This window comes from Rana temporaria, chromosome 3 (genome assembly GCF_905171775.1).
Source record: "Rana temporaria chromosome 3, aRanTem1.1, whole genome shotgun sequence".
NCBI classification, from domain to species: domain Eukaryota; kingdom Metazoa; phylum Chordata; class Amphibia; order Anura; family Ranidae; genus Rana; species Rana temporaria.
Window position 1 is genome coordinate 266,448,747 of NC_053491.1, and position 25,281 is coordinate 266,474,027.

General features: G+C 44.3%; 1 protein-coding gene across 1 annotated transcript in view; it reads left to right on the forward strand.

The window, feature by feature from the left end:
* LOC120932332 (solute carrier family 22 member 4-like) overlaps positions 1 to 25,281 on the forward strand; it is a 121,196-nt gene that overhangs the window by 71,977 nt on the left and 23,938 nt on the right. Inside the window, exons 3-6 of the mRNA XM_040344646.1 lie at positions 1,067 to 1,221; positions 8,564 to 8,735; positions 14,429 to 14,555; positions 23,646 to 23,746. Coding sequence (XP_040200580.1) covers positions 1,067 to 1,221; positions 8,564 to 8,735; positions 14,429 to 14,555; positions 23,646 to 23,746 — 555 coding nt within the window. The remainder of the gene's footprint in view (positions 1 to 1,066; positions 1,222 to 8,563; positions 8,736 to 14,428; positions 14,556 to 23,645; positions 23,747 to 25,281) is intronic.

The following is a 25,281-nucleotide window of genomic DNA, read 5'->3' on the forward strand; positions in this document are numbered from 1 at the left end:
TTAATAATAATTTTTTTACTACTAATGGCGGCCAACAGCGATTTTTTTCGTGACTGCGACATTATGGCAGACACAACGGACAATTTTGACACATTTTTTTGGACCATTGTAATTTTCACAGCGAAAAGTGCTATACAAATGCACTGATAGCTATGAAAATGACAATTGCAGTTTAGGAAGTTAACCACTAGGTGGCGCTGTAGGGGTTAAGTGTGACCTCATATGTGTTTCTAACTGTGGGGGGCGGGGCTGGACGTGTGATGTCAGTGATCGTCTTTCCCTATATCAGGGAACAGACGATCACTGACACTGCCACAATGAAGAACACACACCTCTCCCCGTTCTTCAGCTCCGATCGCGGGACACCAGCGGCGATCGGGTCCCACGGTCACTTTGCTTCAGACCAGATCGGGGGCGCGACCCACGGCTGGGCACTTAAAGGGGACGTACCCTTACGTGATTGTGCCCAGCCCTGCCATTCTGCCTACGTCTATCGGCATTAGGTGGTCCTTAAGTGGTTAAGATGTGCTAATCCATTATATTGCTTGTATGTGGTAATCTTGGTGTGAATGAGGTATGCGCAGCTGCGATCTCCCCTTGTTTTTAGATTGTAGGACAACGTTGTCTTATTTTTAAATCAGTCTTTTTTGCACAATCTACTTGCCACATTTGATTAATTTATTTGTTGTGTTTGTAATTAATAAAGTATTTTTTGTACTCATCCGAAGTGTTTTGGTATACCCACCTGAGAGAACTCTATTCTCTCCTTTTTGTTTATGCGATTTAGGTCTACCTCAACTGCGTCCCCTTGTGGGCGAGTTTTGAATACCTAATATTCTAAGATTTTCCTACATGCTAATAGCGACAGATCCAGGCATCCCACCCATTTTTTGTGTTGTAGGTGTGAGCAGGTACCTCTAGGTGCCGGCACTTTAACCCTGACAGCAGTCCCCTTTCCCACTTGCAAAGCTTTTTAAATCGTGCATACGTGTTTATGGCATTAGAAATCAAAATGAAGTTGAAAAGGTTTGATTGAATGTCTTTGTTTTCACCTTTTTTCTTATAGGTTTGGGAGAAAGAAGATCCTGTTTGCAACAATGGCAGTCCAGACTGGTTTTAGCATTGTACAAGTGTTTTCAACTAGCTGGGAGATGTTTGCAGTTCTCTTCCTAATTGTCGGCATGGGGCAGATTTCCAACTACGTGGCTGCTTTCATTTTAGGTTTGTTTCAAGTCTTTTTTTAAGTGTTATCAGTGACATCCTAGGCATTGGTGTTTCTGATTTAGAGTTCTGTGCTAACAAGGTCATGTGTGTAAGTAACTGAGCAATAAAATAACTTATATTAGTGATGGCTTACTTTCTTGTGGCCCATGGGCAGTGGCTATAACACCACAGAAAGCTGTCAGACTGCAGACAGGAGATGGCAAAGCTTTTGATCATGCTACAAGAGATAATCAGAGACTGCAGACATATTGTAGACCTTTATGGAGACTGGGGACCTACTTGAAGAGACAGTCATAGACTGAGACTGCTAAAGATTACTGCTATTACAGCCCTCTTATTGATTAACCACTTCCATACCAGGCACTTACGCACCTTCCCGCCCAAGCCAATTTTCAGCTTTCAGCACTGTCGCACTTTGAATGGCAATTGCGCGGTCATGCTACAATGTACCCAAACAAAATTGGCGTCCTTTTTTCCCCATAAACAGAGCTTTCTTTTGGTGGTATTTGATCACCTCTGCGATTTTTTTTTTTGCGCAACAACTAAAAAAAGACTGAACATTTTGAAAAAAAATTACGTTTTTATTTTTTTCTGTTAATTTTTTTGTAAATAAGTAAGTTTTCTCTTTCAATTACGGGCACTGATATGGCGGCACTGATGGGCACCGATGAGATGGCACTGATGGACATCGATGAGGTAGTATTGATGGGCACAGATGAGGTGGCACTGATTGGTGGCGCTGGTATGCGGCACTGATGGGCACTCATAGGCGGCACTGATGGGCACACATAGTCGGCACTGATGGGCACACATAGGTGGCACTGATGGGCACTCATGGGCGGCACTGATGGGCACTCATGGGCGGCACTGATGGGCACTCATGGGCGGCACTAGGCACTCATAGGCGGCACAGATGGGCACTCATGGGCGGCACTGATGGATACTTATAGGTGGCACAGATGGGCACTGATAGGTGGGCACTGGGCATGGATGGGCACTGTGGGGTGGCACTGATGGACATTGTGGGGCAGCACTGATTTACCAATTTTGCCAGTCAGTGCCCATTTGTGGGCACTGATTGGCATCTTTTTTAATTTTTAATGGGGGGTTTTTTTCAGACTTTTTTATTTATTTTTTTTGCCCCCTTTTTTGGTTGTTTTCCCTACCCTGGGTGTCCAGGGTGGGCTTCCCTGGTGGTCCAGTGTGGCGATCCGAGGGGGGGCTGCGCTGATAAACAATCAGCGCGAACCCCCCCCTGTGAGGAGAGCCGCCGATCGGCTCTCCTCTACTCGCATCTATCAGACGCGAGTGAAGAAGAGCCATCAACGGCTCTTCCTGTTTACATCGTGATCAGCCGTGGTTGGAAATGGCTGATCACATGGTAAAGAGCCTCCGCCGGAGGCTCTTTACCGAGATCGGAGATGCAAGGTGTCAGAGTGACACCCCGCATCACCGATCGCCGCGCGCGGCATGAAATCCTGCAGGACGTCCATGGACGTCCTGTCAGGATTTCAGAACCACTTCCCGGACGTAAATCGGCTATAGGCCGGGGCGGGAAGTGGTTAATGTTTAAACATTTGTGGTCCCTACAGTACCCATACAACTGACTGGACAGAGAGAGGGAGCCAGGAGAGCCAGCGGGGGGACCAGAGAGGAGGTTCAGGGCCATTGCACAGTATAGAGATTTTTTTTCTTTTTTATGTTTCCTTTACAATCACTACAGGGACTACAGCAAGTTTACCATTCACAATATTATAGTGACCCGAAAGCTGTAGAACACATGCCACAGACCGCTAGTAGAAAGGGAATCAGTAAAATGCATTTTGTGCCTTTCCTAGGTGTTCCTGTCCAGCAAGAACTTTCAAAAGATAAATGTTGCTTTAAACCGCCATGGGTGCATGACCACATACTATAGTCTCATATTGTGTAATTCTGTATTCTGTAGTAAAGTCAATAAAATCATTCACACAACATTCCAGTAAGCATAGCATGCTCCTTTGTGCTAAAGGTTTTCACAGACACTATTGAATGTGCTGTGTCACTGTGTCTACGAAGGAAAATGCTTATTACAAAGTTGTAGGCTCTCAAAACCATTAGGTGTTCCTAAACATTACATCATATTTTTTTTTTCTTTTCCACATAATATACACTACCGTAAATACTCGAGTATAAGCCGACCCGAATATAAGCCGATGCACCACATTTTTCCACAAAAAACTGGGAAAACGTATTGACTCGAGTTTAAGCCTCACTGTGCCTCACTTTGCCTCACTGTGTCCATGTGCATGCCTCACTGTGCCTCACTGTGTCCATGCCTCACTGTGTCCATGACTAGACTTACGTTTAACATGGAAGTATATAGAAGGGGTGCCCGGCTTTGAAAAATCAGTGCTCCCCGGCCGTAGGTCCCCCAGACAGCAAACTTTGCACACTTGTAGAGAAGAACTGGGGCTACATGTGTCCAGGGGACCTACGGCCGGCCGGTACCAGGTGCCCAAAGTTACCGGAGAAATTACCGTTTAACCACTCGGCAGAATGGCACGGCTGGGCACATCCACGTACATGTACGTGGCTCTTTAAGCCCAGCCGCGGACCCGATCGCCGCTGGAGTCCCGCGATTGGTCCCCCGGAGCTGAAGAACGAGGAGAGCTGTGTGTAAACACAGCTTCCCCGTTCTTCACTGTGGCCGCGTCATCGATCGTGTGTTCCCTTTTATAGGGATACACAAACGATGACGTCACACCTACAGTTGTAAACACACCCCCCTACAGTTGTAAACACACATGAGGTCACACATAACCCCATCAGCGCCCCCTGTGGTTAACTCCCAAACTGCAATTGTCATTTTCACAGTAAACAATGCATTTTAAATGCATTTTTTGCTGTGAAAATGACAATGGTCCCAAAAATGTGTCAAAATTGTCTGAAGTGTCCGCCATAATGTCGCAGTCACGAAAAAAAACGCTGATCGTCGCCATTAGTAGTAAAAAAAAATAAAAAAATAAAAATGCAATAAAACTATCCCCTATTTTGTAAGCGCTATAAATTTTGCGCAAACCAACAGATAAACGTTTATTGCGATTTTTTTTTTACCGAAAATAGGTAGAAGAATACCTATAATGAGGAAAAAAAATGTTTTTTTATATATTTTTGGGGGATATTTATTATAGCAAAAAGTAAAAAATATTGCATTTTTTTCAAAATTGTCGCTCTATTTTTGTTTATAGCACAAAAAATAAAAACCGCAGAGGTGATCAAATACCACCAAAGAAAGCTCTATTTGTGGGGAAAAAAAGAAGGCCAATTTTGTTTGGGAGCCACGTCGCACGACCGTGCAATTGTCTGTTAAAGCGACGCAGTGCCGAATCACAAAACCTGGCCGGGTCCTTTAGCTGCATTTTGGTCCGGGTCTTAAGTGGTTAACATGGGAGTCTATAGAAGGTGTGCCCGACCCGAAAAATTTGGTGCTCCCCGGCCGTAGGGGCTATATGTGTGCCAAGTTCCAGGGGACCTACGGACGGCCGATACTGGGTCCCCAAAGTCTGGGAGATTAGGCACAAAAAGGTGACTCGAGTATAAGCTGAGGGGGGCATTTTCAGCACAAAAAAATGTGCTTAAAAACTCGAGTTATACTCGAGTATATACGGTATATTACAAAAAGTATTGGGACACCTGCCTTTATATGCACATGAACTTTAATGACATCCCAGTCTTAGTCCGTAGGGTTCAATATTGAGTTGGCCCACCCTTTTTAGCTCCAACAACTTCAACTCTTCTGGGAAGGCTGTCCACAAGGTTTAGGAGTGTGTCTATGGGAATGTTTGACCATTCTTCCAGAAGCAAATTTGTGAGGTCAGGCACTGATGTGGACAAGAAGGCCTGGCTCACAGTCTCCTCTCTAATTCATTCCAAAGGTGTTATATCGGTTTAAGATCAGGACTCTGTGCAGGCCAGTCAAGTTTCTCCATCACAAAGAGGACCTGTCACAGTGATTCCTATTACAAGGGATGTTTACATTCCTTGTAATAGGAATAAAAGTGATCAAAATTTTTTTTCTTTTTAAAAAGTGTAAAAATAAAAAAATGAAGTGAAATAAAATAAAATTACGTATTTTTTTTAAAACGCCCCTGTCCCCGGTAGCTCTCGCGCAGAAGCGAACACGCATGCAAGTCCCGCCCACATATGTAAACGCTGTTTAAACCCCACATGTGAGGTATCGTCGCATGCGTTAGAGCATGTGCAACAGTTCTAGCACTAGACCTCCTCTGTAACTTGAAAATAGTAACCTGTTAAAAATTTAAAGCATTGCCTATGGAGATTTTTAAGTACCGAAGTTTGGCGCCATTCCATGAGTGTGCGCAATTTTAAAGTGTGACATGTTAGGTATCTATTTACTCGGCATAACATCATATTTCACATTATACAAAAAAAAATTGCTAACTTTACTGTTTGGTTATTTTTTAATTCATGAAACATTTTTTTTCCCTAAAAAAGGCGTTTGAAAAATGATTGCGCAAATACCGTGCAAGAAAAAAAAGTTGCAATGACCGCCATTTTATTCCCTAGGGCAGTGATGGCGAACCTTTTTGAGCCTGAGTGCCCAAATAGCGACACAAAACCAATTTATTTATTTCAAAGTGCCAACATGGAATTAAACCTATCAGCGGCTCTGTACAGAGGAAGGGACTGATCATCCCTCTGAATGAGCCCTAAGGAACCAAAAACATACAATTCTGGCCAGAAAAAACTTTTGTGATTTTTTTTTTTAAAGGAGTGCGTTACGCTCAGAAGACTGGGATCAGAGATGGATGCATGTGCTCAAAATACTGGGATCAGAGATGGATGCATGTGCTCAGAATACTGGGATCAGGGATGGATGCATGTGCTCAGAATACTGGGATCACGGATGCATGCATGTGCTCAGAATACTGGGATCAGAGATGGATGCATGTGCTCAGAATACTGGGTTTTAGAGATAGTTAGATGCATGTGCTCAGAATACTGGGTTTTAGAGATAGATAGATAGATAGATAGATAGATAGATAGATGCATGTGCTCACAATACTGTGATCGGGGGGGGGGGGTGATGTGAAAACCAGTGTCCTCTGCCCCTTCACATCCCCCCCACATACACAGCAGTGTCCTCAGGGCCGTTTGAAGGAATTTGGGGGCCCCAAGCAAAATGGACATGGAGGCCCCCAACCACCCCCCCCCCCGCACACCCGCAAAGCCTACAGGAACCACAGCACAGCGATCCAAATACAAACAATTGAACATTTGCAAAAAAACATCACTGTACCATAAAATCAGCCACTGTGCCCCATCAAACGCAGCCACTGTGCCCCATCAAACGCAGCCACTGTGCCCCATCAAACGCAGCCACCGTGCCCCATCAAACGCAGCCACCGTGCCCCATCAAATGCAGCCATTGTGCCCACTAAATGCCACCAATGTGCTTTTGAAGCCTATTAAAGCCTATGAATTCAGCCACCCGGCTTCAGAAAAGGGGCCGGATGCATGAATAGGGGGTGGCGGTGGTGACGGTGTCAATGGATAGATTCATGCAATGCATAAATGTATCCATTATTCATTAAGGGGGTGGCTGGAGAGAGGGGGCAGCCTTAATGGGTGCACCGCCATTGCCTGGGTGGTGGACACAGAGAAACCTCCCCATCAGACCAGCTATATAGCTGTGTCTGATAATAATTGTCACCTCGCAATCCACTTACACCCCTGTGAGAGGAGTGTACATTTCTGGCACCCTGAGCTGGTCTGATAAGGGGGGGTGTAGTGTATAGATAATATAGCTGTGTCTAGCACCCCCCCCCCCCCCCTCCCCTTATCAGACCAGCTCAGGGCACCAGAAATGTACACTACTCTCACAGCACATAAAAAAATATAGCAGTCACAGCTATATTAGCTATATAGAATATATAAATTATATAATACAGTTATATATATTATAAAAATATAATATAAATAATCTGTGACTGCTATATATTATATATGTATAAATAAAAATAATAGCTGTACAGCATCAAAAACTAACATCTCATCATCAAGCCACCAGTGCCCCCCCATGCCCCCCCCCCCCCCCCCACACACACAAAAAAACAAGAACAGGGCACCGGAGTTTGACACAAACACTGCACTTATTATCCGACCAAGTTCTCTGAGCGGCTCAACCCACCCATCACAATACCTTGGCTCGGACGGCGAAAAACAGGACACCCCACGGTCCCCACCCATCGCAAGCTGACCCCCGCCCGTTACTGCACCAGGTACACAGAATGCCCGGGCGGCAGCTGTAGAGGACACAGAGTGTGCAGCCGCGCCGCCCGGGCAGAGAATAGATAGTTACACAGGCTTATCAGCGCAGGAGTGAAGAGAGGAGGAGGAGGACACAGGCTGCGGCGCTGGAGGTGTGTTCTGGGCTGGCTGAAAAAGACTGCCTAAGGGAGCCTGGGCTTTTGTTCGCTTCATGATGGTGTCACTCCTCCAGCGGGTGTCACCTGGGTGCGGACCGCACCCGCCTAGCAACGCCTGTGACCGCAAGGGCCCTGCTTGGGGGCCCCAGGCCAGCTCGGGGCCCCAAGCAATTGCTTGCATTGCCTCTCCTGTTTCGACGGGCCTGAGTGTCCTCTGTGCCCCCCCCCTTTCCCCCATAGCACTGTCCTACCTGTGTATGTGAAGTCCTCCACATTGCCATGCTTCAGCCCGAGCCCCTGCACAGGAAGCCGCTCTCTAAGTCCAGGAAGGGAGGAGTCAGTCTTCTCCTCCTTGGTATCCAGAGGCATTACTCGCTGCTTACAGAAGACACTCTGTAACCTATCCACTGGGCTGCCCTCAGTGAATGCAGGGAGGGCTTTCTTCACATCTGCCGCCCCACTGCCCGATCACACTCACACTGCTGCCCGATCGCACTGAAGATCGCCTGTACTGCAAGTGATTGCTTTGCTGGGGGATTTCCTCCTCTATCCTGGTGGCATGCTGCGTGCCCACAGAGAGGGCTCTGCGTGTCAGCTGTGGCACGCGTGCCACAGGTTCGCCATCACTGCCCTAGGGTATCTGCTAAAAAAAATATATAATGTTTGGGGGTTCTGATTAATTTTCTAGCAAAATAATTGTGATTTTTACATGAAGGAGAGTGCCAATAGAAGTGCCAAAATAGGCCCGGTTGTCAAGTGGTTAAATCCTACATGTCCTGATCAACACTCAATATAGTTTTGTCACTGGCACAATTCAGACCATGTTTGAGAAGTCATAAGAACTGCTGTATTAGTACCTATGATTTACTTTATGAATATTGTGTAATTTATTATCTTTACTGTCTTCATAGGATCTGAAATTCTTGGCAAATCTGCTAGAATTATCTTCTCAACATTAGGAATTTGCATATTTTTTGCAATCGGCTACATGATCCTGCCTCTGTTTGCCTATTTCATCCGAGACTGGAGGACACTACTGATGGCTCTGACTGTGCCTGGGCTCCTATGCATTCCTTTGTGGTGGTGAGTTTAACATACCTCCCAACATTTTGAGATGGGAATGAGGGACACCTACCACTAAACGTATGTAGGCATGGAACACGCCCCCTGCTACACCCCCTTAAAGGAGAATTAACCTAAAAAAAGGTTAATTAAATCCACAAGGGCTTTTTTTTACCACTACTATTCCTTTATATTGGCTTTTAAAATGTTCAAATGCAGCAATTTATAATTTGGAAGAAAGGTTTAGCACTGGGAAACACTTTTTGAAAGATAAAAAGTGCATTTTATATACAACTCTATAGATCAGACCAAAATGAGGGACAAATGAGGGGGACAGGGACAGTCCCTCGAAATCAGGGACAGTTGGGAGCTATGGTTTAATGCTTAGTCCACGTTTTTCCACATGCTTTTATATACAATGCGCACTAGTCAGCCTCACTAATACTGTAGACCTCAAAGACTTTTACTTTTTTTTTTTTCGTTTGTTTTCTTTGCACACTGGACATTCGCCCCTCCATATATATGTGTAAAATATTGTCTTTGTCTATGTAGACTGCAATGGGCACAGTGAGGTGGCAATGGGCACATGTAGACTGCCTTTCTAGCTGTGCAGTTTTACCTTGAAATCAGACTGCTTTTTCTTTGAATACAACTTCTCTTAACGGCCCGTTCATACCTGAATCTCACAAAAACGAGGACCAATTGGTGTGCAATTTGGTGTGATGCGATCGCACAAAAGGTAGTGCATGCACTACGTTTCAAAAAAGGCAAACGGCATCAGACAGCAGCACCTAAAACTGTGAGAACGGCTCCTACCCCTGGAGTTATTCCTGGAGGTGTGTCAAGGGATGCTCTGGGGGACACTGTGGGATCAGTACTTCCTGATCTTTTCCTTCCTTTATTTGTCATCCATGTGTGGGATGGAAGGCATTCAGGTGTTGCTCATTGTTCCAGGCTGACCCAGGTAGATTTGGTATATCAACTCAAATGGACACTGGACAGTTGCTCTAAGGGATCTACTGGAACAGGATCATCTTTTCCCAAGAAATGTTTTTGAATATCAAGCTTCAAGCTGCCCTTACCAGCTTGAAGCTCAAGTTCTGAGACAGGGCATTGTGGAGTCTAGAATCTCTTGATGTTAAGCTGGTAGGTGTACTTCTTGTTAAATATATCACTAGACATACCATGCATGCTTATCTTGCCTCAGGACTTCGCCCCCAAGAGTTTCTTCATGGGTTTCTTCATGTTGCTGCCCTTGTGACACTGTTGCATCAAAAGTAGTTTATTCATAGCAGTTTACTGAAGTGAATGCTTAGACTGATGACCTTGTCTGGCATGGAACGCTTCACAGGTTTTTCGTAAGGCAAGGTTGTTGAGACCCAGTTCTTTGTTTTGCTCCCCAAACAGGACATCCTTATCCAGTTCTATGGTCTGCTTCCAAGTTTCCCTCTATTAGTTGGATGTGGTCAAGGTGGAGAGTCTTATCTCTCAGCCTCTGCTTTCCTCTTAGTTTTCAAGATAAACCTTGTTTTGTTGCTATCTCACAGGAGGATTGCTTTGGCCAGCCTTAGGTTAAGTACTCCCTCAATACATTCAGATCAAAGATAGCACACTTGTTATACCTAGTTCCTTAGAAACAAACAAGAGTAGAAGGCATCAGTGTTACGATTCTAAAGTAAATTAAAATAGCCCAATGTACAACTTAGCTGCAAATTCAACCAGCAGCATCTGAACATTAAGGTATTATGGGCACCTTACGCAAAGGTGTCAACTGGCACGATAGGTAGCCAGACAGTTGATTTTATGGCAAGTTCCTTCAGCACTACTGATGGGCTCATTAGTCCTCACAGCTGACTATGGCAGGAAGGCTGTAGCTTACTCACTTTTTTGTAAGGTAGGATGTGCTTAAACGTGTTGTAAAGGTTCGTCTTTTATTTTCTAAATTGGTTCCTTTAAGCTTGTGCATTGTTGGTTCACTTACCTTTTCCTTCCATTTCCCTTCTAAATGTTTTTTTTCTTTGTTTGAATTTCTCACTTCCTGTTTCTCCTCAGTAAGCTTTCCACCATCATCCGAGCGGTGGAAAGTCATTTAGAACAGCTTACTGAACACCTTACTGAGGAGGAACAGGAAGTGAGAAATTCAGACAAAGAAAACAAAGGAAAAAAAACATTTAGAAGGGAAATTGAAGGAAAGGGTAAGTGAACCAACAATGCACTAGCTTAAAGGAATCTATTTAGAAAATAAAAAATTAACCTTTACAACCCCTTTCCACCCTGGTAGCTAGTTATTGGTCACATGTTGGCGCCAGCAAAAAGGAAAATAGTATGAAATACTAAACCCACCTAGTTCATTCCTAGCGATGTACAGGTAATTTGCTGTTGTGTGGGCATCAGCTCTTTATAGCTATGCACTGGTCTGGTGGGCGGCACATGCTATGGCTACTACCACTTGTACACTCACATGGATTGGCACCAGGAAAGGGAAATTATGGTAAGTATTTGATACATTTTTCAGTTTTTTATCATTTGCTGTGTAACTCTTGGTCTCATTTTAGCTCATATATGAGGCTACTGGAAGCTTAGCAATGAAAGTAGGTAATATTTCATATCTAGACTGGAAGTAATTTCTTATTATGCCACCATCATTTTAATGTCTAACATCAGCCAAAACAATTTATTTCATGCTTGTCTAATACAAGCAAAAGGTTAGAACCTCTTTTAGATTTGTATTGCCACCTGTGTCACTATTGGGGACATTCCTCATCACTTCTTGTCCTGGCAGGAAGTAAGGGGAAATCTCTCCAGCATGGACACAGCTTAAAACAAAAGCACATTTTTAGTAGAGAGGACGAGGTAGAACTGACAGTGTTTGGTTGCTGTCTGTGTCATTTTCTCCTAGTGACTTTAGCATACCTCCCAACTTTTGAGGTAGTAATGAGGGACACCTATTAGTGAAAGTATGTAGTCATAGGACACATACCCTGCTATCCCCATTCCACAAGTGCTTTTTTTTTTTTGTTCTCTACTATTCCTTTATACTGGCTTTTGAATTTTACAAATGCAGCAATTTAGAATTTGGATGAAAGGTTTAGCACCGGGAAACACTTTCTGAAAGATAAAAGTGAGATCTGTTTTATGGGCATCAAAAATAAAAGCCTGACAGAAATATGAACTCTTTTCCAAAAACTAAACTTACCGTATATACTCAAGTATAAGCCGACCCGAGTATAAGCCGAGGTACCCAATTTTACCCCCAAAAACTGGGAAAATGTATTGACTTGAGTATAAGCCTAGAGTGAGAATGCAGCAGCTACTGTAAGCGGAAAAGAGGGTGAACAATGCCAATTTGCACGCCTCACTGTGCCAATTTGCACGCCTCACTGTGCCCATTTGCACGCCTCACTGTGCCCATTGCAACCTCACTGTGCCCATTGCAACCTCACTGTGCCCATTGCAACCTCACTGTGCCCATTGCAACCTCACTGTGCCCATTGCAACCTCACTGTGCCCATTGCAACCTCACTGTGCCCATTCCAACCTTACTGTGCCCAACCTCACTGTGCCCATTGCCACCTCACTGTGCCTAACCTCACTGTGCCCATTGCCACCTCACTGTGCCTAACCTCACTGTGCCCATTGCCACCTCACTGTGCCTAACCTCAATGTGTCCATTGCCACCTCACTGTGCCCATTGCAGCCTCCCTGTGCCCGAGTCGGTGTACCTGAAATCCTTGACAGGCTGCAGGCATTCATTCATTGTTTAAAATTCACCGTTTCCTCCTGGTCTCGTTCCGTGATAGGCGTTTCCCAGCAGCCTATAATGGACGTTGTCTTTCCCAGCAGACACCGTGTTCAGTGTTCCGCCAATCATGGACATCTTTTCATCCTTGGACAAGAGAACGTCCGTGATAGGCGGAACACTGAACATAGTGTCTGCTGGGAAATGCCTATCACGGGAGGGACCAGGGGGAAGCCAAGACTTTTAAACAATGGACGCTCGCAGCCCTTCAGGTACACTGACTCAAGAATAAGCCGAGGGGTGTATTTTCAGCCCTTGTTTTAGACTCGGCTTATACTCGAGTATATACGGTATTTTGGACTGAAGTTGAACTGTAAAATATTGCCTTTTCTTCATAGTTGTGTAAACAGTATATACTGTATATACTATACAATTATTTATTAAACAATACTAAATAAGCCATCTTGTAATTTAGGGTTCTATTTAATAATGTTTCACTCATGATTCACACATTTTTGTCAATTTAATTTTATGTAGGAAAATATGTGAATCTTGAGTACAAGTTGTGTTAATCTTGGGTGAAACACTGATAAATAGACCCCTAAATTACAGGACCGCTTATTTTAAATTGATAACTACTTTACCTCCAGATGATTTACCCTTCGTGACCAGGCCATGTTTTGCGATACAGCATTGCATTACTTTAGCTGACAATTGCACGGTCATGCAATGCTGTACCCAAATAAAATGTATATCCCTTTCCCCCCCACAAATAGAACTTTCTTTTGGTGGTATTTAATCACCTCTGCATTTTTTATTTTTTTGCACTATAAACAAAAAAAAAAACATTCTGCTATATCTCATATGCAAATAATAAAATGTAAATATCAAATTTCTTCATAAATGATGGCCAATATGTATTCTGCTACATATTTTTGGTAAAAAAAAATCACAATAAGCATATATTGATCTTTTTTTTTTTTATATATATATATAAATAAATATATATATACTAGTAATGGTGGTGAACAGCGACTTATAGTGGGACTGCGATATTGTGGTGGACACTTTTTGGAGACCAGTGACACTAATGCAGTGATCAGTGCTAAAACATTTGCACTGTCAGTGTACTAATGACACTGGTTGGGAAAGGGTTCATATCTGGGCCAATCAAAGGGTTAACTGTGTAACTCCTCAGTGTTTTACTACACTGTGTGAGGTGCTTTTACTAGAGGAAGAGATGGATTTTTTTCCATGCTTTGTAGGGACACAAATTTCATCCCTTCCCTCCTGTCAGAACAGCAATCTGCATTTTTTACATCGTGGGTCTTCAAACTATGGCCCTCCAGTTGTTCAGGAACTACAATTCCCATCATGCCTACTCATGTCTGTGAATGTCAGTGCATTACAATGCCTCATGGGATGTGTAGTTCCGCAACAGCTGGAGGGGCGTAGTTTGAGGATCCCTGGTTTACATAGACAGATCGCCGTTCTGTCTCTCTGTCTAACAATCAGTGGGTGCCAGAGTACAACAGGTACCGTGCACCCACCGATCGGCTTCCGTGGGTGGCTCGCATGTGCACCCCCTACCCAGACAACTGCATTAAAACTTATAGGGCGAACCTTAAGTGGTTAAAAAAATATATTGTTTACACAACTAGCTAAAGTGAAGGCAATATTTTAGAGCCTATTTACTGCTAAATGAATTTAAATGAACAATAACAAACAATTAAAATAAGCTTTAAAACGATTTTAAATAAGCTGTCCTGTAATTTAGGGGTCTATTTATAAAATGTTTCACTCAAGATTCACACAGCTTCACAAAGTCAAATTCACAATGTGTGAATCTTGATAAATAGACCTCTTGGTGTTCTTTTTGTGACAGGAAGTATATATAGCATGCTATACAGTGTTGATACCCCAGCAAGAACTAGCAGCAGATCAAGATCATTAAAAAAATATATATCTTTTGTAGGATTATTCCGGAATCTCCACAATGGCTGATCTCTCAAGGACGGATAGAAGAAGCAGAGGCCATAGTAAGGAAAGCGGCAAAGCTAAACAAGGTTTCAGCTCCAGCTGTAATATTTAAAGCAGTTGAGGTAAAAAGGTGTGCTACTCTCATCTGGTCTGGTGTCTCTGCATTAAAACTGTAAAATGACAATGCAAAGGGCTGTCCATATTTTTAAGCTTGTCTTTCTTTGTATTGCTGCTGGTTCCTTGATCGCTGCTCTCAGGTGTCCCCTTTGTCTTTTGGGGTCCTATAGAGTCCTACCATAGTCACCTGTTTATGAATGCTCTCATGAGAAGACTAAGAGCCGGTTCACACTGGGGCGACTTGGGATCCGACTTGAAGTCGCCTCAAGTCGTCCCAAGTCGCGCTGTCGAGAAAAACAATGCAAGTGAATGGGAGCGGTGTTAATACACACTAATTGAGTCGCTCCGACTTCAAAAGAAGTTCCTGTACTACTTCAATCCGACTTGTAGGCGATTTGTACCAATTGATTTCAATGGAAGTCGCCTCCAAGTCTGATCCAAGTCTGATCACTGTCTTAACTGAAGCGACTTTCCAGGAAGATAACATACATTTCTCAGGCAAACCTCTCCCTCCCCCTCGCTCCCCTAGAGCTGATTGTTGTTTGATTGTCCACTGGAAAGTCTCCTGTCCTGGAGACGACTTCAAGTTGTGCTGTAAATCGCCCCAGATCGCCCTGTGGTTCATGCTCAAGTCGTGTCGGAGTCGCCTCTGAAAGTCGTGTCGCCCTAGTGTGAACCGACTCTAAAGCTCAACGTGATGATGGTACCGGGCGGACACGCACAGTCTGCCTGAGAGGACAAAACACAAAAGACATTTCTCTGCTCCTCCTCCAAGAAAAACGATTGACAGTGGCTCCCAAGGCTGTGATGAACTCCATATGTATGAGTAGGAAAGTTTTAGTACCCCCCTCAAGCAAAATAAAAATGGCAACAACTAATTTTTTTGAGCTGCAGTGTGCATGATATATATAAACAGTGCCGATCCTGACCTCCCTGGGGCCCTAAGCAAAATGACATGTCACATTAAAGTTGGGAAGCGGTGGGGGCTGCCAAAAATGACATGTCACATTAAAGTTGAGAAGCGGGGGAAGGGGGTGTTCTGCTGTCGAAAATGACATCTTACATTACAGTGAGAAGTGGGGGGTGCTGACTTCTTACCTCTTCTCCCATGCAGCCAGCGAGTTGAGAAGCGGGATGAGGGGACGAAAATTACTTCTCACCAGACAGGGCCTCTAGTAATTTGGTGGGCCCTCCGCAGCTCTGCAGAGCCCTAAGCGGCTTGCATAGTGAGCCTATAGAGTGGATCGGCCCTGGATATAGAGCTTGCTTGTTAACACATTTACGAGTGTCCACTGTCCAACACATATGTATTGCTGTGACATGTGGTCACATGATCGCCGATTCCCCCAACCTGTAGAGTTGTTTTAAGGCATGTGTGCTCAACCTGTGGCCCTCCCTGGCCACATATTGAGCACCCATGTTTTAAGGGATGCTGTGGCAGGCGGGAAGGCATTAATGGAACGTCCAACACTCTGCTTGAGTGCTTTCGTCATATATCGCTTCCTCCCAGTCTGAATATAGATATCAGATATTCCGGCTGCTGAGAACCGCAAACAAGGCAATACTCATTTGGTTGTTCAACATGAACTGTTTATTAGAACAAGAATACAGTCGTATCTACAGTTGAAGAGGTTCTCCCCTCCTGCTCATATTACTCTAACAATACACCTGTAACTAGAAACATAAATTAACATGAGCTAATTAAATAATCATTTCCAGACTAGGTGACTCCAAGATATGACCTTTCAGGTCCTAGCCTTGTTGTCTCCTAGCTCCCCAACTACATTATCATAAATATCAACACAGAAATCCTTCACACAATAGCAGAGTTAATTAACACAAACAACAATGGGTGAAAGATTCTTAGAGCCCACACTAGCCTTATTTACAATAAACACATTATAGCAGATGACAAACAGGTGGCTGGAGTCGATGACATCAGCATCTTCTATGAGTCCCAACATTATGTAGCACTGCAGTCACTATATAATTTGGCATATGCAGGGTTTTGGGGGGACATGGACTTGAATTCAAAGTAACATTACTTCAAGGTCCCCAGGCATACACCTTGCAAAGAGTATCGTTCCCTTAAAATCCAGGGCCCATAGTCAGTAGGCAAGAGGCTAGCATTCAGTCTTCTCCAAAAGCCTCTGTCCCAGCTTTGGCTGTCACACACTTTGTTTATAACTGTGTGTTTTAGATGCATTTAATACATTTTGAATGTTACAGTATATACAGCTTGCTCTCTCTTAGAGTACAGGCATACCCAACTGTTAAGTACACAGTGGGGTTTATTTACTTGTACTACTCGCCTAAAGTGATTACTACTAGTTAGGGGTTGAGGAATCCGATTCCAGTTAACCACTCATCTCAAATGAATAATGACTGGCACAGTGGTGGTACTGGGGTTGGTGTCACCCGATGCGGAAACAAATTGTGTCACCCCCCCCTCCACCAACTACAGGGAGTGCAGAATTATTAGGCAAATTAGTATTTTGACCACATCATCCTCTTTATGCATGTTGTCTTACTCCAAGCTGTATAGGCTGGAAAGCCTACTACCAATTAAGCATATTAGGTGATGTGCATCTCTGTAATGAGAAGGTGTGTGGTCTAATGACATCAACACCCTATATCAGGTGTGCATAATTATTAGTCAACTTCCTTTACTTTGGCAAAATGGGTCAAAAGAAGGACTTGATAGGCTCAGAAAAGTCAAAAATAGTGAGATATCTTGCAGAGGGATGCAGCACTCTTAAAATTGCAAAGCTTCTGAAGCGTGATCATCGAACAATCAAGCGTTTCATTCAAAATAGTCAACAGGGTCGCAAGAAGCGTGTGGAAAAACCAAGGCGCAAAATAACTGCCCATGAACTGAGAAAAGTCAAGCGTGCAGCTGCCAAGATGCCACTTGCCACCAGTTTGGCCATATTTCAGAGCTGTAACATCACTGGAGTGCCCAAAAGCACAAGGTGTGCAATACTCAGAGACATGGCCAAGGTAAGAAAGGCTGAAAGACGACCACCACTGAACAAGACACACAAGCTGAAACGTCAAGACTGGGCCAAGAAATATCTCAAGACTGATTTTTCTAAGGTTTTATGGACTGATGAAATGAGAGTGAGTCTTGATGGGCCAGATGGATGGGCCCGTGGCTGGATTGGTAAAGGGCAGAGAGCTCCAGTCCGACTCAGACGCCAGCAAGGTGGAGGTGGAGTACTGGTTTGGGCTGGTATCATCAAAGATGAGCTTGTGGGGCCTTTTCGGGTTGAGGATGGAGTCAAGCTCAACTCCCAGTCCTACTGCCAGTTTCTGGAAGACACCTTCTTCAAGCAGTGGTACAGGAAGAAGTCTGCATCCTTCAAGAAAAACATGATTTTCATGCAGGACAATGCTCTATCACACGCGTCCAAGTACTCCACAGCGTGGCTGGCAAGAAAGGGTATAAAAGAAGAAAAACTAATGACATGGCCTCCTTGTTCACCTGATCTGAACCCCATTGAGAACCTGTGGTCCATCATCAAATGTGAGATTTACAAGGAGGGAAAACAGTACACCTCTCTGAACAGTGTCTGGGAGGCTGTGGTTGCTGCTGCACACAATGTTGATGGTGAACAGATCAAAACACTGACAGAATCCATGGATGGCAGGCTTTTGAGTGTCCTTGCAAAGAAAGGTGGCTATATTGGTCACTGATTTGTTTTTGTTTTGTTTTTGAATGTCAGAAATGTATATTTGTGAATGTTGAGATGTTATATTTGTTTCACTGGTAAAAATAAATAATTAAAATGGGTATATATTTTTTTTTTTGTTAAGTTGCCTAATAATTATACACAGTAATAGTCACCTGCACACACAGATATCCCCCTAAAATAGCTAAAACTAAAAACAAACTAAAAACTACTTCCAAAAATATTCAGCTTTGATATTAATGAGTTTTTTGGGTTCATTGAGAACATGGTTGTTGTTCAATAATAAAATTAATCCTTAAAAATACAACTTGCCAAATAATTCTGCACTCCCTGTATAGTCCCCCCTTAGTACAGACCCCCCTCCACTAACTACAGACCCCCCTCCCGCAGCATAGATCCCCCACTAAGAACAGACTGCCCTTCCTCAGTACAGCCCCCCTCCCTCAGTACAGACTCCCCTCACTAAGTACAGACCTTCTCCCTCAGTATAGACCCCCCCACTAAGTTCAGACCCCCTCCCTCAGTATAGACCCCCCCCACTAAGTACAGACCCTTCTCCATTAATATAGACCCCCTCCCTCAGTATAGACCTCCCCCTTCAGTACAGACTCCCTCTAAGTACTGTGGTGGATTTTAGCTTCTCCTTATAAGCAAATAATTCCATGCGCTAATAAGCGCCCTTTCAGCCTTTTGGTATAATGCATCTTACTAAACCCATTCTCTGTATAATTAAACAGACATGACCACCATGCTTACGTTCTTAGTTCCATCGCTCGACTGCCCTGATTCTGGGAGCAATCTTTATTCATATAACAATAGAGCTTGATGGTTTCAGAATTGACCAATCAGGCACAGGCATTCCTTCAAACAGGAGGGGTTATACAACAACCAATGAACAATGACTAGGGGAGTCTTATGGGTGTGTCTGGGCAGGGGCAGTGTGTACGTTTTCCCGTCCCCAGTACCTGGAAGCCATGCTCTCCAGTAAGACAAAGGAAGCAGCATGGCTTGAAATCATGAACACTGTCCCCGACCATAACAATTTAAAGGCTCCCATTTTTACAGTTGGCTTGAATCCTTATTTTGCGTTGTTCAGAGTACAATGCATACCCGGATTATAATACCATTCCTGTGGATGGGAGATTATCTGCAGGTGCACGCTACGGTCCCGCCATGTGCTGATCAGACACACAGACACATGAGCGTACATCCCCTAACCGATAATGTCTTTGCAGAGCGAACACATTCCCCCTAGACGATCGTTCTGTGCATCGCACAGGGGCCCTTCATTGGTGGACATATCCTCACTCTGCAAACACTTCTCTGCATCCCCAAGAAGCTTTTCAGTACCAGATGGATCTCAAACAGGTTCAGTCTACCCCAGTCAGCTCTTTACAGCGGGCTGCTGGAGAACTAACACTGGGAGACACTATGACAATACACATTAAATACATCTTCAAAAAATTTCCACAACAGTACTGACCCCCCTCCATCAATATAGACCCCCTTTCCTCAGTATAGACCTCCCCTCTTACTGTAGTACGGACCCCCTTCCATCAGTGCAGACCCCCCTCCATCAGTATAGACACTCCCCCTCAGTGCAGACCCCCATCAGTACAGACACCCCCACCTCAGTGCAGACCCCCCAGCAGTACAAACACCCCCCCTCAGTGCAGACCCCCATCAGTATACACACCCCCTCAGTATAGACGCCCCCCCTGCACATGTCCATCCCCTACATTTAGTAAAGTTTACAGACCTCAGAACAGCGCTGACAGATACACACAGCGGTGTGTGTGTCTTAAGCTTGGGCTCCTCCTCCTCCTCTGTGGATGTAAACAGAGAAGAGGTGGAGCAGCTTCAGTCCGCTCCGCTGAGGGACACAGCAGTGAGGCACAGATGATCAGCGCAGCGGGCAGTGTATGTGGTGCTGCTACCCATGGGTGTCACTCACCCCTCTGGCGGGTGTCACCCAGGTGCAGCCCACACCCCCCACAACCCCCTGGCTACACCACTGGACTGGCAACTGTAATAGTTGCAAAAGGTTTCTTTTTTTCAGGTTTTAGTATAACGCTAATTTCATCAACTCCAATCTTTCAGGAACACATAGCACCCCTTTATCAAGGTGATAAGACACAAAGGCACACTATTGAAAGTTTTTTGGAATTAGCTGTTAGAATCTTCAAAAAAATGTCATGCCTTTGGCCAGGTTCACACTGGTACAACAAACGCTCCGACATTGGGAGCTCATGTCGCATGGCGGGTGAAAATGAATGTTTCCCTATAGGAGTCATCTTAACTGGTCTGACACAAGTAGGTTCGGCTTTGAAAATGCTCCCTGCACTAATTTTGTCTGACTTTGATCCTACTTCAGCCCATTGAATATCATTGAAGTTGGATCAAAGTTTAATCGCCGTCTTGACTGATCCGACTTTGGAATGCGACTTGTGCTCTGAGGATCTTGAAGGGGAACTACACGCCCATTTTTTTTTAAAATCGGCATGGGTTCTCCCTCCAAGAGTATACCAGGCCCTTCGGTCTGATACGGATTTTAAGGGAAACCCCCACACCAAAACAATTGGCGTGGGGTTCCCCCAAAATTATACCAGATCCTTATCCGAGCACACAGCCTGGCAGCTTAGAAAAGGGGAGGGGACGAGCGATCACCACCCCCCTCCTGAACCATACCAGGCCACATGCCCTCAACATGGGGGGGTGGGTGCTTTGAGGCAGGGGAAGGCCCTGCGCCCCCCACCCCAAAGCATCTTGTGCCCATGTTAATGAGGACAAGGGCCTCTTCACGACAACCCTGGCTGTTGGTTGTCAGAGCCTGCGGGCGGGGGGGCTTATCGGACTCTGGAAACCCCCTTTAACAAGGGGGCCCCAAGATCCTGACCCCCCACCCTATGTGAATGAGTATGGGGTACATCGTACCCCTATCCATTCGCCTGAAAAAAAGTGTTAAAATTAAAACACCGCACACAGGGTGTTAAACAAATTTATTAAGGCAGCTCCCGGGTCTTTTCCGACTGTTTCCTTAATGCTCTCTCCCGCTCTTATGCTGGGTGCGCAGCGTGCCCCTACTTATATTGGCATTGGCGGGGTCACCGGGATGACGTCTCCTCCCGGGGCATGATGGGCGGTGATGTCATAATGGGTGGGCCTCCGGTGACCTTGCCCCATGCCAATATAAGTAGTGGCATACCATGCACCCAGCATTAGAGCGGGAGAGAGCATCGAGTCAACATCAGAAGAAGAACAGAGGCAGAAGACAGTGGCAAAGACCCAGCGAGATATCGGAGAAGACCCGACAGAGGGAGAAGAAGCGGAGAAGGCTAGAAGACATCAGTGGAGAGGGGGAGAAGAAGCGGCAGAGGCAGAAGAGCCAGAGAGGGGAGAAGTCGGAAGAGACCCCCGGAGCTGCCTTGATAAATTACTTTAACACCCTGTGTGCTGTGTTTTATTTTTTAACAATTTTTTCTTTCCGGTGAATGGGTAGGGGTACGATGTACCCCATACTCATTCACATAGGGTGGGGGGCCAGGATCTGGGGGCCCCCTTGTTAGAGGGGCTTCCAGATTCCGATAAGCCCCCCACCCACAGACCCTGACAACCAACAGCCAGGGTTGTTGGGTAAGAGGCCCTTGTCCTCATCAACATGGTGACAAGGTGCTTTGGGGAAAGGGGGTGCAGGGCCCCCCTGACCCAAAGCACCCACCCCCCATGTTGAGGGCATGCTGCCTAGTACAGTTCTGGTGGGGGGTGGACTCGCTCATTCCCTTTCTTTTCCTGACCTGCCAGGCTGTGTGCCCGGATAAGGGTCTGGTATGGATTTTGGGGGACCCCACGCCATTTTTTTCGGTGTGACGGTTCCCATTAAAATCTGTACCAGACCGAAGGGCCTGGTATGCTCTTGGAGGGGGAACCCATGACATTTTTATTTTTTATTTGGCGTGGAGCTCCCCCTAAAGATTCATACCAGACAGTGCCTGGTATTTTCGGGGATCAAAGTTGGGTCCCTGTTCATTGAAGTCGGATGCATGTCTTCGCAGGGCAAAGTCAGATCCAAAGTGGTACGACTGTTGTGTCATACCAGTGTGAACCCAGCCTTACAGGGCAAGAATCCTTTTCCACAAAAAAATTCCACAAAAAATTTGTTTATAACTGTTTTGCCTCTCCAATCTAAGCACTGAAGTGTGATATCTATACAGTTATGGCAAGATGGCTGTAACTTATGGTCTAAATAGAATTGGCAGCCAGTAACTTAATTCAAATGACATCCTGCAGATCATAGGAAGCTTTAATCCAATACTTGTGCAGATCTTCACACATCAACATCAAATAGGACAAACAATCATAGTATGTCTAGCTCCAGCAATTACATGTGTTAAGAATAGAAACTAAAGACACACTGGTGGGACTAACTATACAGAGCATCTTCTAACCACAGAGAAAGGGACAGAACAATTTAAAGGCAAATAAACAACAATGCCTGTGGAACATGATGCTGTAATAACTAAAGTCCATTGAAAAAAAGTCTAGCCAGAGGAAAAATGCCTGAAATGTTTACCTCTTTGCAGAATTGAGCGTTATCACTTCTAAATTCTTGTCATTCTCAGAATGCAGTATGATGTTGGATCCATCAGGCCCATTGTACTTATAAAAGTATAAAACACATATCTGATTAAACAAATAAATTATTTGTTTCATGTATGTGAGTAGGTACATTTTCTGAACATTATTATAATGTAGAATATAAGCATCTAAAATGTGTACAATGTTGTCAATGTGCCAAAAAGATTGGGACATTTTACTGCTAAACCAATAATGAGTTGGCATTGATTTGGGCTTCACCAGCATGTGCAATGGGGTTGATTTACTAAAGTTGGAGAGTGAAAAATCTGGTGCAGTTTTGTATAGAAACCAATCAGCTTCCAAGTTTTTTGTCAAAACTTAATTGAACAAGCTGAAGTTATAAGCTGATTGGCTACCATGCATGAATGAATGACTTGTAAAGCGCAACTCATGCGAACTGAATCGCCTCTGGGCGCTTTTTCCAGCCAGAGTCTGCTTGGCTGGTCCGGTCATTTTACCCCGTAGGATCGTGACATGCTTGGGACACACAGTCATACACACAGATATACATATATATATACTGGGCCAATTTGGACAAGATCCAATTTACCTACCAGCATGTCTTTGGAGTGTGGGAGGAAACCGGAGGAAACCCACACATGCACAGGGAGAACATGCAAACTCCAGGCAGATGGTGGTGTCAACCCCAATGATCTCTGCTCTGGCTGAATTCTGTGCTCTTATATATTTAAATTCCAAAGTATTGATAGTACAAATTTCACTAGACCTAAATGGTTATATAATAATTACGTTTATTTTCCCAAATAGCTGGATGATATTAAACAGCGACAAAACAAACGTCACACCATTCTGGATCTAATTAAAACGCACAACGTACGAGTCATCACCATTCTTACTATCTTATTTTGGTAAGTTCAGAGCAAATAATTATTATAAGTTTTTCTAATATTTCTCAGTAATTACAATCCAGTTTGGTTCACATCAGTAATATTTATGTAAGTACACGTTAACAAGTTTTGAAAGTGTTGGGAAGATTTGTTTGGAAAGAGTAGGGAAGGTTAGAGTCTCTGTCAGATTTTATTGCTGCGTCCTCACTGGGGATATTTAGTGTCTTTATTTGTGCCGGTGACCACTGTCACTGGAATTGAGTGGTAGTGAGTTAAATAGTCTGTATCCATGCAGTGGTGGTGATTGGGAGTCTAGAAGTGCATGATGCTGTAGTGATAACAAGTAGGGTATTGCGGGTCAGTACATTGTGCAGTGATTGCAGAAGTGTTTGATTTTGTGGCACCAAATAGGATAATGTGTGTTGGTGCAGTAATAGTACAATAATATTGATGTAGTAGTGGTGAGTGGTTTAGTATGCATAGGTGCAGTGGTGGGGTGTACAGAAATCAAGTCCCCCTTCCACTATCTGCATTAGAGGGAAATCTGCATTAGAGGGGAAGTGCTTTCATCACCCAGAGGCTGTATGCAAATACAGCCTTTGGGTGATGAAGAGCGCTTTCCCTCTAATGCAGACTAGCATAGTGGTGAATTGTTGGCGGAACTAGTACTATGGTGACTGCAGGAAAGGGGTTGGGGAGTGTCTCTCAGATCATCTGCTAGCATATTCTTGCTGTGTATGTACTTAACAATCCACACTGACTAATCAACCAGTATTAGTCAGATTAAGATTTGAACAATATTATTATTATTATACAGGATTTATATAGCGCCAACAGTTTGCGCAGCACTTTACCAACATGGGTACAGTTACGATGCAATTAAATACAGGAGGAACAAGGAAATGTAAGCACCTCAAGCCAAAATAAAATAGCTCTCTATGTTTAACCCCCCTGGCGGTGTTCCCGAGTCTGACTCGGGGTTAGATTTTCATGCTGCGATCGGTAACCCCGAGTCAGACTCGGGCTCGCCTCGCTGGATCCACAGGGAGTGTTTACTTACCTTGTCCCTGGATCCAGCGATGCCACCGCGCTGTGTGAGCGAGCGGGACCTCGCTCGATTCACACAGCGTCCTCCTGTGCCGCCAATCTCCGTTCCCTGCGACGTTACGATGCATGGGGGCGGAGATCGGCGCCAAATTCAAAAACGTAACCAAACACAATACATACAGTATACTGTAATCTTATAGATTACAGTACTGTATGTAAAAATTACACACCCCCTTTGTCCCTAGTTGTCTGCCCAGTGCCCTACATGTTCTTTTATATAATAAAAACGTTTCTTTCTGCCTGCAAACTGTAGATTGTCCATAGCAACCAAAAGTGTATTTTTATGTCAAAAATGGTTTTAGATCAGCTAGAAAACAGTGATAAAAAATTATAATCACTTGCAGAATTGTGCGATAGCGATTTGTGGGGAAATTCGTCATAAAAAAATAAAAATAATGACAGCGACAATTCTGCAACTGAGCAAATTTCAGTGATTTTGAGTTGATTAC